Raw genomic sequence first — 20,182 nt, 5'->3', positions numbered from 1 at the left:
CTGACTTCCAACACATCAGTCTGACTTGATTCTACCCCAAACGCTTGAATAACACTCATCTCTTAAGTTGGATAGTGTAGAGCCGTAAAACTTGTTTTTTTAATTATAAATAACAAACAATTAAAATTACGAGACCAATAATTATAATCTTGAAACTTCCGAGACTTTCAATCTTACACACATTTTTGGCCCTTCTGTATCCCATAGTAATGATAATTTCAAGCAGTTTTCAATAATTTTCAGGTAGTGTTCAATCTCTTTTCCGAGCTGAGTTATAACTAAAAGATTAAGACCTTAATTTTATCACGATCGGTATGTTTTTCCATGACACCACTGTTGATTGAGCAACTTTGTCAAAATGAAAAATAAAAAATGAACCAAACTGACCCTACCAAGATAATTAATACAAATGGGACATGAGCTTATAAATGTAAAAGATGTGGCAAACTAAAACTATTTTTCTCTACTTTAACTATACCTTTATATTATAATTATTTTGAGGTTTTGACATGTATACAAACATTTATTACTTGAATCATCACTAAATGTAATCACATAAAATTCAGTATTTGCACTTCTGTCGTCAAATCTGAATAACAAATCAATGGAATTGGATACCACATTTGATTGTTATGTATCACTTCAAAGTAAACATGGTCATTTTTGCGGTGGTACAATCATCAGCAATTACCACATTATAACTGCCGCTAATTGCGTCATAGAAACTAGAAGCAATAAATTTATCCTTGACGATATTACTATCGCACGAAAAAATCCAGTGTTCACATTTTACGCCGAAACTATTGGACAAGTTGAGAAGATGTACGTTCCCAGTGAATATGCTCCTGGTGAGCACGACATTGCGGTTCTTAAGGTATTTATAACTTTTATTAAGGATTGCCGAGAGATTTTATTCGGTACAATACAAATTTAATGGGATTTTTAGTTAAAAGACAGTTTAAGATTGGAAGAAAATCCAAAATTACAAAAAGTGGATTTTTCACTGGTGATGCAGCCTTACCATGATGTCCTTCTCGAAACGATTGGTTACGGGGATGATGCAGTACTAGTATCCAACCGAAATGGAATCAAAGTCATCCGAACAATTAATACTCATCGGAGCAAAAAATATTTTCAAATGAAAATCTTATCCAATGACGAATGCAAAAAATTCAAACTTTCAGTGGAAATGAACTGGAACCGTTTTTGCACTACACCAGTACCACCGATTAAAGGTTATTCAAAAGGATTGTGTAATGTAAGGTTCATGATAAACTTTTCTCAACAATAATTATAATTACCTTATGATTTCACATTTGAACTTTTATGCCCACAAAGTAACATTATTACAATTTTTTAATACTCATAAAATATCAAAAATGGAAAAAAATTACGTAAGATAATAACCTCTTTTCATTTAGATCATTTATTAATCTATTCCCACACGATTCACCAAAACTTTTATTATATATTATTTGAATAAAACACTGGAAAATACCATAAAGAGTCAAGTTTTCATGGGCTTTCATTGTGCTATATCTCAAATTATTATTTTTTATTGTAAAACTCAAACAATAAAAGGAAAAAAAGTCACGAGCATTTGTATCGTAAGCATGGTAAACTAAATTTTACTTCGCAAAAAAATAATAATTTAGAAAAAGCAACCATGCATTTCAAAAACTTAAAAAAAAAAAGATTTGTTACAAAACTACATTATCATTGGTGTAAATCTAAAGAACTCATGAAATTCGTGGTACATATCTTCTAATAAGTCACAATAAACTTTTCGTGATGAAGACTTAAAAAACACAGATAAAAAAATATACAATTCATTTTAGCTGGTATAAAAAAAAAATTATTTGTAAGTTTATATAACACATAAGTTAGATTTCGGCAGAAAATCAAAAATATTAGATAACATTTGTAGAAATATGCGGTTTTTTGAGAAAAAAAAAATTCCATTCCACAACAGTACATAGCCTCTTATTGCGGTCACTAATAAAATTTTGACAACTACAACTTTTTGGAACATTTTTCGTTTGATTTTTTCTTATTCGTTTACCCTTTTTTTAAAAAACAGCACATTTATAACTAACTAATTTTTTGCTAGAAGAAAATTTTTTTATTTCTAGTTTTGATTTATTCCAATTGTTATTTGAATACAGTTTCATTACTGATCCCCATGAGAGTCTACATTAAATTGTGTAATGAAATGATTTATTTTCTAAAAAATACAGGAACAAAATATTGAAAAAATTAATACGCATATTTTATGCTCTTAAGAAGAATGTAATTTTTTTACACCTCACAAAACCCCTTTAAAAATCATTAATATCATTGTAAAAATTTTCTTGTCATGGTTGACACATATTTTTCAACAGGGCGACAATGGAGGACCCCTTATCTACAACAACATGCTTATAGGAGTTTTCACTAAAGGTGACAACTCTTGCGACAACACCAAAGTGCCAGCCATTTTCACGAGGGTGTCGTCTTACTTACCGTTTATTATCACTGCCGTTACAGATTTCAAAGTTAACTTAGTGGAAGTTCGAGCCTCAAACAGGTAGGCCAAAGTTTTTTCTTATAAATTGATGGTTGCCACAAGTAGAAAGTTATTTTTCATTTAAATACCAGCGATTCAAACTAATTACATCTTAATCACAAGGTTATCTAACATAAAAAGAAATCTCTGAAACAATTTAGTTTCAGAACATATTCAAGGTTGTATTCGGACTCAACCGACAAAACTTGAATTATTTTTCACTATCATAAGTATTTTATTAGAAGTTCGTTAAATTTTACATTTATGACAATACTTGCGCGACACCAGTAACAGCTAAATTCAACTTTACAATGTTTAAAAAAAAAATTTAATTAGGATGCAAGGAAATTTCAGCTAACAATAAATAATAGTTCTAAGAAATGCTTACAGATCAGCTAAGTAAATAAAATTTTTAAAAAAATGACCTTGTGACATTATTTTGTTTGAAATATTTGAGAATCATAACAAGATATTTTTAGGCTAGATTTACATTTAGCGCAAAAAAATTACTCCCTATAATTAGTGGAAATTTTATTATTTCAGCAAATATGTTCAAACAGCAAATCTCAACAAACTGATTGATGATAATTTTGAAACCATTCGAAAAGCGTTACTAATTGTTAATTCATCTTATGTATCAGGAATTATGTATCATAATGTGTGTATGCCAATAATAAGGGAAACATAAACATTCTAGCACAACTTGCTTTTCATAAATAATCTTTTTTTTAGGACACCAATACCGATTTGATCAATACATCAGTGATACGATTGTCAAAAGTAAATGCTACTAAAGATAGTTTTGTCTGGTATGAGAAGAAAACGTTGAACATTGATTTAAACCTCATTTGGAATCATGTTGAAGTAAGTATGTTTTTAATATTTTTATATTATATTTTAGACATGTTTTCACGTAGTAAAAAACTGAAAATTTGGGAAGTTTTTTTTACAAAACTGATAAAAATCATTTTTAAATTGTTTTGAATCATAAATTTCTAAATATCAAGATAGTGTATTTAACATTCCTATTGTTTATTCTTCTTACTTGGGTGGAAATATAAAAAAATATTGTCAACATTTCTGTTTTTAACAAGAGGCGACTGACCTAAATTGCAAACAAAACGTTGCGATATTAAAATTAATTCAAGAAACTTCAAAACATGCATTCATTTTCACTGACGTATCGCTGATCACCTTAATTTTGGTTAATTACAAAACATGGACGATGTTAATACTTAAATACTAAATAGAAATTGTTAAAATAATTTAATGTATATTCATAAGAGTTTGAACCTATTGTTTGTCTACAGCATGCTAGCCACGTATATTCACCTAACACAGCTTTTGCGAAAGTATTAAAACATAAGATTAGTAACTCACGTTACTTGTACATTGGATTATGCAAATCAATATAATAACATTAGTACATAAATGTATTTAGTTATAAATTAATTTGGTTCAAATTTTTTTAGGCTGAAAAAAAAAATAGATGGACTGAAATTCTCATAAATTATCAACATAATTGCGAAGGCTCTTTAGAAGCAAGTTTGGCTGATATGAGGGCTAAAATTGTAGTATCTGTGGACTTTGGAAATAACGTAATAACACTAAGACACTTTCGTGTTAATATTGATGAATCGTAAGAATTACTCAATTTTACCAATTATCAAAAAAATTTTTATGTACCCTAAATCAATTGTTTATTTTATCACAACAGAAACTCGACATGGAGATTATTTACTAATAGCTTTTGTTTGTCCCTTCTGAGTTTGGATCAAAAAACTAAGTTCAACATGAACGCCATGATGAAACATATTTCGATGGCCATGGAAGCTGAAATTACAAAAAACATAGAACACATTATTCAAAGCGCAAATTTATTTTTTAGTCATCATGGTAGCAAACAGTTTAAATTCGTTAATATTAATGATAACGATCCTTCTGGAAATGAATATGAACTTATTGAAGCATGATGTTGAACATACCGTGGAATAACAATGTAAATTACTTTTTATTTTTAGTTTTTTTGTACTTTATTATCTGTCAAATTAAAAACTGTAAGATATTATTATAAAACAGCAAAGAATCAGATTTATTTTTTGAATGTTATTTTCTTTTTACATGTAGACTATAATGCTGGGCAAAAAAGTTGTAATAATTTACTAAAATGTCCTTAACAGCATGTTTTAGAAGTATGTGAAAAAATGATGTAAATTCTAAGTATTAAGTTAAAAGTTATCTATTTTTATCCAAAAAACTTTATTTTCTTATTTTGTAGAAAAAATTGTTATTCTAAGCTATAAAGTATTTTATAAAATACGTACTTTTGCAATACAAATTTGGAGTGTCAAATAAATAAGACTTTCTTGATGCCAAAATTAATTTCTTCAATGTACTAAACTGTATCAATCATGTTATCGATCCTCATTCGTTCCTATTAATTATAATCTTTAGTAAATGCTTGTAATTGACTAGTAAAATCTTTAGATAAGAAACAAATGTTAAGTAAATAAAATTAATCTTTAAAAAATGTGTGTAAATACTCTACGAACATACTGTACTATGCCAAGATGTTATGAGTTGAAAAAACTGCACAAAGTCAATCAACCTATAAGCACAATCATACCATTGATAGGATCTCTAGACTACACTTCAGCAAAAATTTTCTTGGTCAAAAAAAAATGGATAAATTAATACCGAATAAAAAGAAGAAGATTTTTTTCTAGCCTTGACGTATTATTTTTTTTAATGTTACTATGGATTTAATTAAATTATCAATAAAAAAATATGGCATTATTTAATGTGCTAACTCTTGACTGTGAGGGTAAGTTACACGAGTCATTAAATAAACTATTTATAAATTACTCATTTCATAGTTGCATAAGCATGTAACGTAATGCACACGGTGTGCGCGCTAAGCATTTTCTAGTTCACTAAATTATGAATTTGTTTTTGTTGTTCTACATAGAAAAATGTGTCACAAATTTCGTAATGCTAGGCAACCTATAAATGGACATGCATATGCGGATACCATACTGGTAAAATTATTGTAGTACATAAAAAGTAGAGAAAGTGCTCTGAAGTTTGAAATTTATACTAGGCTCCACATAATCATATATGTATGGATAATAATTGTACGATGTATAAATGGATGCTCATGGGTTAGGTTAAGTCATTTGATACCCTTTTATTACTTTCCAACAAATTTCCAGTTAGTCTTGCTTTTATTGGATTAAATAAAAATTCGTTCACGATTTTGGGAATAATAAAAAGTTTTTTTTTTTTAATTGTATAATACATTTTACTGTTGAAAACCAATCGTTTACTTGGTAACTCGAAAGACCGCTGTTTCCGATTTTATGGCCAAATATAAGGTGTCAATAATTAACATATTTCAAATTTCAGTGTAGTAATAGTCCATATTATAAGTACTCATTGTAAATTTAAGTGTAAAATATGACATTGCTAACAATTTATCAGTATAATATACCGGAACACTTAGGTATCTATCTGGGAATACTGTAAGAAAACTATCTAATCACCTCATAGTGCTGACCTTGCATTCGGAATTTATTTAATACATTTGTTGGTTGAAGAGCAATTAATTTGCTTGAAGACAGAGATTACAGTTTATTAAATAATATTAAACAAAAAAACCCAGCACTGTCTTTCTGTTGTAAGAAAAAATGATGGATGAAATTTAACATAATGTGACAACAAAGAAAGAAACACCACATGTTCAATCACGTCAATCAAATTCTACAAGATAGAGTAAGATCATCTGATTGTTTTTCTACTGCTTTTATCAAATGGTTCCACACCATTAACATTATCCTACTCCACGCATTTCTTAAGTTTCGACTCGAGGTCCAAGTTAATATTATTATAAATTTACAAGAAGAATCCAATCTTCTTTACTCTTGTCATCCACGTTATTGAAGAAAAATTATGTTAATGATTAACAAAGTTCCATTATGACACTAACATTCAATTCAATATTCATATAAAAGGAATTAATATTTATATTCAAGTAGTAAATGTGACCACTCAATCAACGAGATCATGCATTTTTTATTTCTAATAATAAGTATTGCATCCAAAAAAATTTATTTGTCAAACACACTGCATAGTTATTACAATTTTTTTATTTTACATATTTAATTTGTTTTTAAAATAGAAAAAAGTTAAATGTATATTTGAGTTTTTTAAATGTGATTTCTTTTTAATCTACTTTTTGAAACTTTTTTTAGAATTCATCAATCCACTTACGTGTGTATAGTTGAAATACTACCAAAACTATTAAAACATTTATTATACGACTTGGCCAAACTGATTTACCTTGAGCTGAACTGTATAAAATTTATGTCAAATACTTACGATCTTTATTTTTGATTTTTTATCTCTGTCTGTTTTGTTATCTTTGTCTATATTTTTTTATCTTCTGGTGTTTTTTGTCATTTTTTATCTTTTACTTTCAGTATGAAGATATTTCCACTTCACTAACGTATAAAGCAAAGTTCTAAAAAACGTTGTAATGGCTACCTACGAAAACTACTTAATAAATTTCGCTGAAAGTTTGCCTACTGATTTTTAAGACTTCCTAGATGGGTTTTGCATAGTTATTTATCGGAAAAATTAATAACAACAGCAATAAAAAAGCTCAAAGTTTTGAAAAAATACATAGTCTTTCACTGGCAGTACGTCAAGAACAGAGCTGTTCGTCGTGCAGCTGGGCATGCCGGTTACCAAGACGCTCTGACAGTCTCCAATGGGCAAGCGGCATACGCTGATTTTTACTCTAAACTGACAAGATGACGGAATACCACAAAAAAAAGGCATTCTAAATGATAATGTCTTCAGCGTTATACCAGGAGACGTCCAACCAGATCCAAATCAGTTCCAGGGTGTCGTTCTTCGTGGCTGTTATTCCTATCAACCTAGTGGTATCAAAGTATCTCTTGGTACGACAACCGGCCAGGAAAAACAATCCAAAGGAGTTCAGGCAACCACATTCACTGGAAATATCATCAGCCTCCTCCTCACTGGGTCGCTCTTACGGCATGCCACAGAAAAAATATCAACCAGATTCGATTCCCCGACCAATAATAAGCGGTTGGTCCTCCCTCCAGCACGCTCTTCGTACGCAGACAGTATCACCACTGGCTCTAAGGGCTGTCATATATCTTTACGTTTACTAAACCTACCTTGTCAACAAATATATTATTTACAAATATTTTAAAGCAAATTACGATAACGATTCGTTCACCAATAGACTGTATAAAGCCAGCCACTTTTGAATCAAGTCAGTCATTCACTGGCAGGCGTCACGAGCGGAGTTGTCGTCGCGAAACTAGAAACCCCAGCCACCAACCATCCTGCATTATTATCTCGCCTTTAAGCATTGAACCAGGAATCACCGATCCTATCTGTATGCAAAATGTATTCCTCTATTTTTGTCTTAATTATTTTTTTATTAATTTTATTTATTTTTAGTCACTCTGTTTTTATCATTAGATCTGTTTTAATAACCTCACATCTGTATTTTTGTACGCTTGTACTCACGTCTCTGTATTCAAATCTTGTTTTCGTCTCTTAATTTCTAATTACAAATATAATAATAATAATAATATCCTGTCTCTGTCTTTTACTACTCCAATCCTGACTTTCATATTCTTCATTTTTTTGTATTTAAGTCTCTTTCATTCACGTTCCTTCGTCATAATATTTCAAGACTCTGATATTTTTCTGAGGGCTATAAAATATCTATTTTTATAATTGCCGTTACAATGATTTCCAGCATATTTTTTAACAGAAAAATGTCGTATTCCGTTTTCTAAGTTTTTATCTCTTCTTTGATTATACTGAGTTTTGTTGGAATTATTTTTTTTTTTAATTTATCTTTTCTGTTATTATTTTGCGCCGTCATGTATAAATTTTTATACCAGGCCATCTACTTTTATTTCAGTGTTATGGCTTTACATATTTATCTTCACATTCATGGCTTAAACTATTACCTTGACAGTTTCTTTATGTTTCTGAGCTTTAATTCACATTTCATTAACGTAACTATTACTTCTACTGTCTCGCCATTCCTATATCATGAAATTTATTAATCTACCTGATTTTCTATGTCAACGTTGTCTTTTTATTTTAGTAATTTAAAACAAAGGAGTACTGCATCATGTTTCCGCAACAATTCGTTAAGTACCAATTCTATTAATGCAAATATCCGCAGAAGTCTACAATTTGTAGGTTAGTCCACGCTTTAGCAGACAAGTGATCAGGTGCTCGGCGTTCCCCTCCAGCCCACGTGACCCTGCAGCCTATAGCTATATATACTCTTTCAGAGGAAATTTTACCTTTGCCGTACAGTAAAAATTATAGTGAATTTGGGATATATTTTATAGTTACCATAAAAATTACTGTAAACTACGGTAAAAATTCATTAATATCTACGGTAAAAATTTACGTAATGAAAAATTATCACAGGATTACCGTTGCTTTTACGGTAAAAATTCCTGTAATTCTTTTCTGCGTGTACTAATATTAAAACAATTGCCGAGACAATTGAAAAAACAGATAAAAAGGAATTCATCTAACTACTGCATTGACTGGAGGTCGAGTGAGACAGTTTCTACAAGAATTGAGACTACGACTGTATCATATATTACGTTATGAAGCAGTTTTTTTTAAATTATATGCATCAGATATTAAATTTAGATTATACCTAGTAACAAAGTATTATGTAACCATCAAGTACCATCCCAACAAACTATGCACTTAACATCCAAAAATTTAGAATCAATCTTTACATTTTCATCACCTTGCCTACTGTATTCGCAATTTAGTAAGTTAATGTACAGATAGAAAAAATGTGATATTTAGGTATCATGAAATGCGTTTAACGTATCTACATCTTCAAGAATCACAGTTAACGATAGAGATAAATTTATAGATAAGAATTTATATTGGAGTTAATTGGAAGGTCAGCAATTTAAAAATGAAATTTGACAGGTTTACTAGTTAGATTTTTTTGTGTCAATCGAAGCTACTCTTTACCAATTTTAAATTAATCGAATTCATTCAACAGCGACAAAAAATCTCAGTCAGCTCGAGACAGTTACAAAAGCTAAAACTGTTATTATTTGTTTACATTACAGATTCATACGAAAAATGTCAAGCGAAAGGCTGAAGTTCAGAATGATCCAATGAAATAAGTTTTAGAAATTGAACGGGGATACTTTTAACTATAGAACAGTACTCAGCACAACAAATTAAGAACATCGAAGAGTGTAAGTATTTAGAACGCTGTATTAAATGAACTACGTCAAATCAAAATGACAATATATAGAGTAAAATTACTGCAATTGATTAATGTCATTAAAGATGCGGAAAGTTAATTAATTCTCGTAATAAAAGAAACAGTGTTTTTTTTTTTTAAGTCCATCATCTAAGATGTCCGTCTATACTATATGCATGTTGAGACTTTATAAAAGCAATTTTAATTAAACCAGTCTTTTTTGTAACTTTATTAATACTGGAAAATTAAACTTTTACATACTCTCAATTTTATCTGAATGTTGAAACCAAAATATTTTTGTGGAATTGTTTTATTCATGATGATTATCAGTGACGTCAAATCAATTATTAAATTAAATTTTAGTTCTCGTGAATGAAACTACTTGCTGTCTTAAGAAAACCAAAAAGTACATCAAGTTGTTTTTCTACTTTCTTTATTATAACATTGTAATACCTCATTTTGCTTTGTATTTGACTTCAAAGTAGTTCAAATACATGAAGGACTATTATTTAAAAAGTTTGTCATTAAACAGAATTTTGCTACCGAAAAATACTGGAAATGGAGTTAACTGTTTTGTGGGTCAATGTCATTAGTTTATTATTCTATTCCTTCAATTCAAATAATGGTAAGAATATGCTATTATAAATAAAAACATCAAAACCTCTTAATAGTCATCAGGTAAATAAAAACCAAAATCGAAACAAAGATTTTTGCGTGGCATATCACCCAGACTCGGCCATTATCCTCATCTGGGCCTCGTCAATCCAGTTTATTTTGAGACATTTACGCGAGGAAACAAATGGCGGGGTATAGCACTAAAAGCTTACTAATGTGGTCTAAAGTAATGGACGATTTAAGTATACCTGTGAATTTAAAAATATGTCGAAAAAGATAACAGAATATCTTTTGTTGAAGAGTCAAAATTTTCTAGAGTTTGGTCTCACAGGCCTGAAGACCTGTGGCTCAAGGAAAAACCCTGGAATTACTTTAAAGGAAAATTTCACGGAAAAACTCGCCCCCAAAAGCCAGGGTTGCATAGGAACTTTTTCCGGTCATAACATTTTTTGAAAAAATCTGTACTCACCGGGAATCGAAACCACGACCCTTAGAACGACGTTGTATCGGTACCGAAGCAAGCTTACCACTGAGAAAATGCCGCTCTGACCTTAATTTTATTACGATGGGTATTTTATTGATGTACTTTTGTTTGACCATTACTGTCCACATGAAAAATAAAGAATAAACCAAGTTGACGAGACCAGGATAATTACTACGAATGGGACATATGTTTATGAATGTATAAGATGAGCCATACTAAAACTATTTTTCCGTATCAATATACGGATAGTCAATACTATACCTTTATATAATAATTATTTGGAGGTTTTGACGCGTACACATACATTTATTATTGAAATGATTAATAACTGTGTATGATCGCATCAATTCTAGTGTTAGCACGACAGTCGTTAGATGTAATGGAGGAATCAACCGAATCTGATATTACATTCCGTAGTTACGTATCACTTCAAAATAAACATGGTCACTTTTGCGGTGGAGCAATCGTCAGCGATTACCACGTTATAACTGCCGCTAATTGCGTCGTAGATCCTATAAGCAATAAATTCATCCACGACGATATTACTATTGTCCGAAAAAATCCAATATTCACATTTTACACCGAAACTATTGGACGAGTTGAGAAGATGTACATCCCCAGTGGTTATGCTCCTGGTAAGCACGACATTGCCATGCTTAAGGTATTTATAACTTTTATCAGGGATTGCTGATAGATTTCTTTTTTTATTTATTTATTTATTTTTTTTTTTTTTATACAATGTAAATGGAATGTGACTTTTAGTTAAAAGACAGTTTAAGATTGGAAGAAAATCCAAAATTGCAAAAATTGGATTATGATCTGATGATGCAGCCTTACCATGATGTCGTTCTTAAAACGATTGGTTACGGGGATGATACAGTACTAGTATCCAACCGAAATGGAATCAAAGTCATCCGAACAATTAATATTCGTCGACGCAAAAAATATTTTCTAATGAAAATCTTATCCAATGACGAATGCAAAAAATTCAAACTTCCATTTGAAATGAACTGGAACCGTTTTTGCACTACACCAGTACCACCGATTAAAGGTTATTCAAAAGGATTGTGTAATGTAAGGTTCATGAGAAACTTTTCTTAACTACTACTGTAACCACTTGATGATTTTATTTTAACTTATTCATCCAGAATAACATAATGACAAGTTTTAAGTATCTCTTAAAAGATGAAATAAATTTAAGTAATAGTACATTATACACACCTAGTGAACGAGGTTAAGTATGTCGCAGATTTCACGTGAATCAATGGATAACATGAAATCTTGGGCATTTCTTAACCTTCGAACGTGGTGCGTATATTATTTTTCTGCATATCCTAGTCCAAAGAGCTGATGATCTATTTGGGAGCAGGACTGATATGAGGCACTTTCGGCGGGGTATGCAGAAAAATACTTATCTTAGTTAAATAGTTGACGCGTAAAGGGCCACAGGAAAATCTTTCGCATGTGTACACACTCGTGCCTTGTTCTGCTTTTACATAGAAATATCAGGTCTGCACTGAGTGAAAATTTTTAACTTTTGATACAGATTATTACCGCTAAGAGTACATATTTTTAGGAATTTTATGCATTACATATTTTTACGTAATTTATTTTGAATAGATTTATCGTTTCTTCTATAAATAATCAGTGTTTACGTTAATCTTTAAACAATTTTTTCTAAGACATGCGTTCTTAAACCATAAACTTTAAAAGGCAATATTTTCGCTTTGGTACCGCTGGGCTTTTTGACGTTTTAACAGTCGGTAAAAAATAGCCAAAGGGACGTATGTTTAAAGTATTAAGGAATTTCATCGTTTCTTCATTTTATTTTATCAACTACTCTAACATTACTACTTCAACATATCCCCACTTAATTTACCAAAATGTTTATTGTAATTAAGTAAAATAGTGGAAAAAACTATTAACAGTAAAGTTTTTATAGACTTAAATTTTGTAGTCTAGTAACAAATGCGAGAACAAATGTAGCAAAAGTAACAAGTTTTTGTTCATGAGCACTATAAGACGAATTTTAATTAGCAAAAAATGATAGTTAAAAAAAAAGGTTCATGTCAATGTACTACTAAAAAATTAAAAAAAAAAAAATTTGTAAGATAACTACATTATTTCGCCTGTAGATCTCAGAGCATTCATAAAATGAGTGAAACACGTCTTCTACAAAGTCGAAATAAAATTATCGTTATACGAATAAAAAAACCGTTAAAAAATATTGAAACCACAAGGTTACTAAAGTACATTACACTATTACCCAAAAAATAATTATTTATTGGTGTATAAAACGCACTGGACTATGATTAGCAAAGATATAAAATTTTATTGCTTTTGTCAACATACATATTATTTTCATAGGGTGACAACGGTGGCCCCCTTATCTACAATAACATGCTTATTGGAGTCTTCACTAAAGGTGACAACTCTTGCGACAACACAAAAGTGCCGGCCTTTTTTACGAGGGTGTCGTCTTACTTACCGTTTATTATCACTGCCGTTACAGATTTCAAAGTTAACTTAGTGAAAGTTCGAGCCTCAAACAGGTAGGTCAAAACTTCTTTCTCATAAATTGATGGTTGCCACTCATGAAATAACAACAATTCGAGCTGATTACACCTTAATCACAAGATCAACAGCTACAAAAAAAAGTCTCCAAAATATTTTAGTACTTTTTTCAATTGGATAAACTCTGAACGGCTGGGAGGACCAAGAACGTTCAACTGAAAATGTAATTTAGCGATTTTAAAATTCTAGTTTCATTTTTGTTTCATTTGGTTTTCTATACAACAGGGTTCGAAAAAAAAATTTTTTTAGCAAACATACTGTTCACAACTATTTAATAAAATCGAGATTATTGTTAGTTTTACTTATTATCATTATTTATAAAAAAATGTGTTATTATTTGCATCGACAAGAAAAATGTCTATAATTTTTATATTAGGGTACCTTAATATTTTTATGTATTAGAACATATTCAAGATTCTATACAGACTTACAAGACAATAACAGATATTATTCTTTAGTATTGGGAAGTTGTTTAGCAGGAATTGGTTGAATTTTATATTTATGATAATAACTGTCCGACATTCATACCAGCTAGGTTCATCTTTACAATGGTCGGCGAAAAAATTTAATTAGGACGTAAGAACATTTTTAGTTAATAAATTGATAATAGTTCTGAGAAATGCTTAGAGGAGAGCTAAATAAAAAAAACAGTACAAATATTTTTTTGACATTGTTGGTTTGTAATATTTGAAAATCATAACATGATGAAATGATTTTTTGGCAGAATTTTTATTCAGCGCGAAAAAATTATTCCGAAATTCAGGTCACTTTCTATATAGTCAAATGGCAAAAATTTTCAAGATTTATAGTTATGTAGAACTACAACTATAAGACTAATAATAAATCCAACATAAAAAATGTTAAGGTGAACATCCGACTATAATAAATAGTGATTCAATTTTTCAGAAAATATGTTTGGACAGCAAACATCATTCACATCAGTCACAAGTAAAAGTTATGAAAAATAGTTTTGTCTGGTATTGAATGAAAACGATGAATATTGATTTAAACATTATTTGGAATCGTGTTCAAGTAAGTACGCTTTCATTGTTTGCATTTTATATTTTAAACATTACTCGAACAAAACTAAAAATTTTAAAACGAAAATTTTATAAAATATGTACAAATTATACAATTATACAAATTATTTTAACTTCATAATAAACCACAATGAACCTTAACCTGATTAACTCTTCGAAATAGGCATACGTCAAATATTATCCAGTTATCCAATCATAATAAAAATCAATTGCACATTTGGGGTAGACTAAAACAAAATTAAAAATGGGATGAAACCAACGTTGTACATAAATTTAAATGTAATTATGCAGCGTGATAGGTCAATAAACTCCTCATAAGATCACATACCGACGAATATGAGACCGACAAGAAACAAATATCAGTAATGTACTTTAAAAAAATGAAAAAAAAATCTTCAGGAAATAAATCTAATTTTACTAAAGACTTGTATAAAAGACGACATGCATAAAACAGGATTTAATCAATATCAGTAGAAAAGAAGTTACTAATTCCCTTCATCAAACATATTATCTTTTAGTGAGAAATTTTCAAGTCTGGTAGATAAACTTACGTAACTACTATTTTTTTTTTTCTTTACCTGCAATCATAAATTTTGTGTGTACTTCTGTCGTTATCACTTATTGTATAATCTAAAAAGACTAGCACGAATTACCAACAAAATATTGCTAATACTTAGCATAACTTATTGAAGAAACTGTTGAGCGGGTATCCATTTTCTCTAACGTATTACTGATCACCTTGGTTTTGGTTAATTACAAATCACGGCGATGACAACGCCTGAATCCTAAAAAAAAAACTGTTTTGAAAAATTCTAAGATATTTTCGAAAAAAATTGATCCCTTGACTTCCAGAACATTGTCTTTTTTGTGTGTACAGCATGCTAACCACATATCACCATACCTAACACAGCTTTTGCAAAAATAACTTATGTAATTTATAATTTGGACGATGCAGATCAATATAGTAACATTAACTCATAACTGTATACTACTGTAATTTAAATCGACTTGTAATTTTGTGACTTGTAATTTTGGTTAGATAGTAAAAAAAGTTAATTGGACTGATGTTGGCATCGATAAAGTGTATGATTGCGAAGGCTATTATGTAGCAGATTTGACTGATTTAAAAGCTAAACTTGTAGTATCTTTGGACTTTGCAAATAACATAATGACATTGAGACACTTTCATATGAATGTTAATGCATCGTAAGAATCATTTAGTTATACCAGTAACCCAAAATTATTTGTCCGTCCAAAATAAATTGTTTGTTTTATTACAACAGAAGCTCAAACTTTGTATTTGTTCGCTATACCATCTGCTCCTCCATAACGGACGAAGAAAGTAAATATAACTTGAATGACGCTGTAATACATATTTCGATGGCCATGAAAGCTGAAATTACAAAAAGCATTGAACACATTACTGAAAGCGCAAATTTATTTTTCACTCATAATAGGGACAAACAGTTTAAATTTGTTAAACTTTACAATAACAATACTTCTAAAAATAAATTTGACATTATTGATACCTGACGTGGAACAAACTGCAGAATAACAATGTAAATTATTTTATTTTGAATTTTCCAAACTTACACATCTTTCGAAATAAATGTTGTAAATATTGTACAACAAAGAATTTGTTTAATTATTTTCAAATGTTATTTTCTTCTTACGTATAAAACGTTTTGTTAGGCATTTAACAATTTTATAGTTTCCTAAAATTATCTGAATAGTAAAATCTAGAAATATGTAATGTGTAAGAAAAGTAATGTCAATTCTAAGTATCAAGTTAAAAGAAATGCACTTTTACTAAAAATGCTTCACTTTCCTATCCTATGTAAAAAATTTCATGTTAACTTTTGTTCAAGCATACAGAGTTTATCATTACAAGACATTCTTATACAATACAACTTTGAAATATTAAACAAATTTACATGACTTTTTCATAGACAAAATCAAATTTTTCAATAAATTGAACTCTGCTAATCATAATATCGGTCCCAATTCGTTCCGATTACAATGTAATGTAAACTATCAAAAATGCTTGTAACAAACTATTAAATCTTTACATAGAACAACAGATGTACAAAGTAAACAAAATCAATTGTCAAAAATATATATAAATACAAAAAAAAAAACTGTTTAATTACAAGGTGTTATATGAGTTAACTAAACTGCAAAAGGTTGATTATCCCACATTTATTAGATATAATCGCTGCAATTAGAATTTAAAACTCATACGCAAAGTACGAGAGAAAGTCTAACAAACAATAATCTCCATTCCCTTGATATGACTTTTTATTTTGATTGTAATAAAATGCACTCCAATTGGCGTCGAAAAATTATACACTCAGGGTAATTATCCATATTACAGCTTACGCAATTCAATACCTCAAAAAATAGGTGTAGTACATACCCTTGCGGACAATTGTAGCAAGTGACGTACATGTACGTCCGAGTTGCAAACTTTTTTGTTTTAATAGGAGGAGCAAAGGGCTTGCCTAAGCATGTGGTAAAAGAATTTTTAGTATTACATGAAAAAATTCATAACTGAAATAGTAAATTTTATGTTTTTGATGTATTTACATAGAAATCATGCATAAAAAAGTGTGTATATATATCTACGGTAGAAAGTAAAATATTTAGTATAGTATAGTAATTCATCTAAAAAGTAAAAAAAAAAAAAATGCAATCGTATGATAAAATTAGGTGATCAAATCGAGGTTTAATAAATTCTGTAACTTTAATAAAGCTAAGATAAAAATTTAGATTTTTTAGGACATTTTTGCAATCACGACTTTTTGGCAGACGTGGATGCGCACTTACAGTGGACAGAAATCATTGATTTCAGCGGATTTCAGATCTGATTAAACTAATTACAACAATGAGCATTTTATTTACTCAACATGGATGACTACAGAATGAAGTGATACATAACAATAGGCAATGTGTTAGTAAAAATTCAGGAATTTCTAGCTAAAATAAAAAATTCAGCAATATTTCTTATCTGCTTGTCTTACATACAACCATGCAATGAAAACGGCAGCAGATAATTGTGTAAGCATTTTTATAGACAAAACTCGAAAAATTACGAAAGTAAAGTAGTTGATGACCATAGCATATCAATAAACAAGTACTGCAAATTCGAGTAAAATATTAACCTATTAAGCCAACTAAAACGAGAGAAGTTTCGTTATCTGTTATATCTTACACAAGCAAACCACTAAAAGTGCGTAGTTGCATATATAGTAATTAAAGTTCCGAAGCACTAATAGTATCATTGGTATCCTGTGCGTATTTGCTTTGAGCGCAATTCCGAAATCGTGCCCCCACTGGGCACTTTGAGAACAATTGGCTGTGATTAGAAAAGAACAGTACCATGAATTGATTTCCACATGCTTGTAGAAAAGCGACATTTGAGGGCTGGCCACCTGGTGAATGGAGCCAGAAGTTCGATTTTATAATAATTACCTTCTCTAATGACGACCAATCGTTCTCAAAGTGCCAAGTGGGGGCGCGATTTCGGAATTGCGCTCAAAGCGAATAATATAATACAGATTCCAGGACGAGCAGCTGATATCTCTCAGCTCCCTCTCGTGTACAGTCGTGTGAGATAGTAACAAGGTATGTAGCGATTGTATTTTTTTTAACTGATAATAAGTACTCTTGATGTACTTGCGTTTACGTTACTACTATATCTCTCTTGGGTTGTACCTTTTTTGACTACATAATATTTCTTATTTTTTACTTCCACGCATATATCACAGTATCCACTTTCCTTATCACTTCACAATTAATCGACAACATTTAACAGCCAGAAAACTCTCACTCAGCCTACGAATACAGCTCTGACAACAGCGAAAGCAGCAAAAACAGGTATATGTACTTTTTATTTCTGATATAAAAACTTACGTGTAATTTCAAGCAAAAAGCTAAAGTTTGAAATATTTCAACGAAACAAATTTTAGAAGTTCCAAACACAATTTATTTCTAATAAAGATTACAACGCAAACGTTCAAGGTGAGTAAAAAAACTAAAATATACAATTATTTAACTTATACACGCTGAAAACCTACGTGGAGCAAAAACAGAGAAACTTTCTTTATTTTTTGAATTGTAAATCTGACTTTGCTAACCCACAACGAAAAATTTATTACAAACTCTGCAATCCTAGGCAACCCATATATATGGGCATACATACATAGACATCATAATAGTAAAGTTATTGTCATGCATAAAACAACAGAAGAAGTACTTTAAGGTTCAAGATTCATACTAGTTCGATGTAATCGTATATAAACGAATAATATTTATACGATGTTAAAATGCAAACACATTGGTTACGTTAAGTCATTTGATAACCTTTTATGTTCACGGTTTTAGTAATAATGAAGGTTCTTTTTTTTTTTTTTTTTTTTTTTTTTTTATAGATTATATAATACATGTTTGGTATAAAACGAACTGGTTACTTGGTTACTCGAAAGACTTCTATAGTAGATTTTATGGCAGAATATTAGGTGTCAAGAATCGTGTATTTTAACTTCAGTTAAGTTGTGGTCAATATTAAATACTAATTGAAAACTACAATACATGACAAGTTATCAGTATTTTATAATGGAACACTCCCGTGTCTATCTGGGAACTACTGTTAAAAACTATGTAATCTCTCAATAGAGCTTTCGGACTTGACATAATACGTTTGGGAGTTTAGAAGTAATTTATTTGCCTCAAGACAGTGATAACAAGCTCGATAGCAAGTAAACGAATATTCTAAGCAGAAAAAAACTTTACATTGTATTTCTGCTATAAAACGAACGACAAACAAAATTTGACATAAATACGACCTCTAAGCAATACCACGTGATCAACCACGACGATCTAACTCCACAGGAGAGCGTAAAAGATCATGAGTTTATTTTTCTACTGCTTTAATTAAATAGTTCCACCATATTTACTACACTCACATCGTTTCTTATTCGTTCATGGTTATACTTAAAAGGATAAACTATACATAAACCTACTACTAAACTAATAGTCTGATGAATTTCCTAAGTTCCGATTTAAGGTCCAAGTTACTATTTTTATAAGACGCAGTATCTAATCTTCTCTACTCTTTCTATCCACGTTGTTAAAAAAGAAAAATTACGTTAACTATTAACAAAGTTGCACCATGACACTAATTTATTCAAGTTGTAAACTTGACCACTAAATCATGGGTTGATGTAATTTATATTACTTCTCACTTATTATGAGTATTACATTCGAACAGCTTCTAATTTTATATCTACGTCACAGTTAGAACAATCTTATTGTTTCTTTTATTTTTTTTATTTATTTTTTTTTATGTTATTAAATTTATAGAATACTATTTCTTTTTTACAATTGTATAAAGTAATAGAAAGTATAATATTTAGAAAAAATCAACTTCATGATAAGAAAATTTATTGTGTAGATGTAGCTTTAAAGAGTTTAATGATTCTAGATAATTAAAAATATTTTTTTGAAACTTGTATTACATTGTCTGCGTGATCCACAACTAGAACTATTAAAAATGATATCAAATGTACCAGTTACTTCAAACAACAAAAAATATAATTGAGTTTTGTAAAAGTGGTTTTTTTCCA

General features: G+C 29.9%; 1 protein-coding gene across 1 annotated transcript; it reads left to right on the top strand.

The window, feature by feature from the left end:
• Nucleotides 1-774: 774 nt before the first annotated feature.
• LOC106647427 (uncharacterized) lies at nt 775-4,685 on the top strand. The gene is made up of 7 exons (XM_023392676.2): nt 775-874; nt 947-1,258; nt 2,382-2,566; nt 3,089-3,203; nt 3,278-3,409; nt 4,018-4,184; nt 4,263-4,685. Exons 1-7 carry the CDS (start codon nt 821-823, stop codon nt 4,516-4,518), a joined length of 1,221 nt encoding a protein of 406 aa, XP_023248444.2. The 5' UTR covers nt 775-820; the 3' UTR covers nt 4,519-4,685.
• Nucleotides 4,686-20,182: the final 15,497 nt, after the last annotated feature.

Source organism: Copidosoma floridanum, unplaced genomic scaffold, assembly GCF_036245765.1.
Source record: "Copidosoma floridanum isolate Cflo_tuat_1 unplaced genomic scaffold, Cflo_Japanese_pri ptg000035l, whole genome shotgun sequence".
NCBI lineage: Eukaryota > Metazoa > Arthropoda > Insecta > Hymenoptera > Encyrtidae > Copidosoma > Copidosoma floridanum.
This window is presented reverse-complemented; position numbering and strand designations above follow the sequence as displayed.

Excerpts from the sequence above, each read along its gene's own strand:
- LOC106647427 (XM_023392676.2), top strand. The coding sequence starts at position 821 with ATGTACGTTCCCAGTGAATATGCTCCTGGTGAGCACGACATTGCGGTT. Across the intron at positions 2,567-3,088 it reads GAAGTTCGAGCCTCAAACAG|CAAATATGTTCAAACAGCAA; the intron begins GTAGGCCAAAGT and ends TTATTATTTCAG. Across the intron at positions 3,410-4,017 it reads TCATTTGGAATCATGTTGAA|GCTGAAAAAAAAAATAGATG; the intron begins GTAAGTATGTTT and ends AAATTTTTTTAG.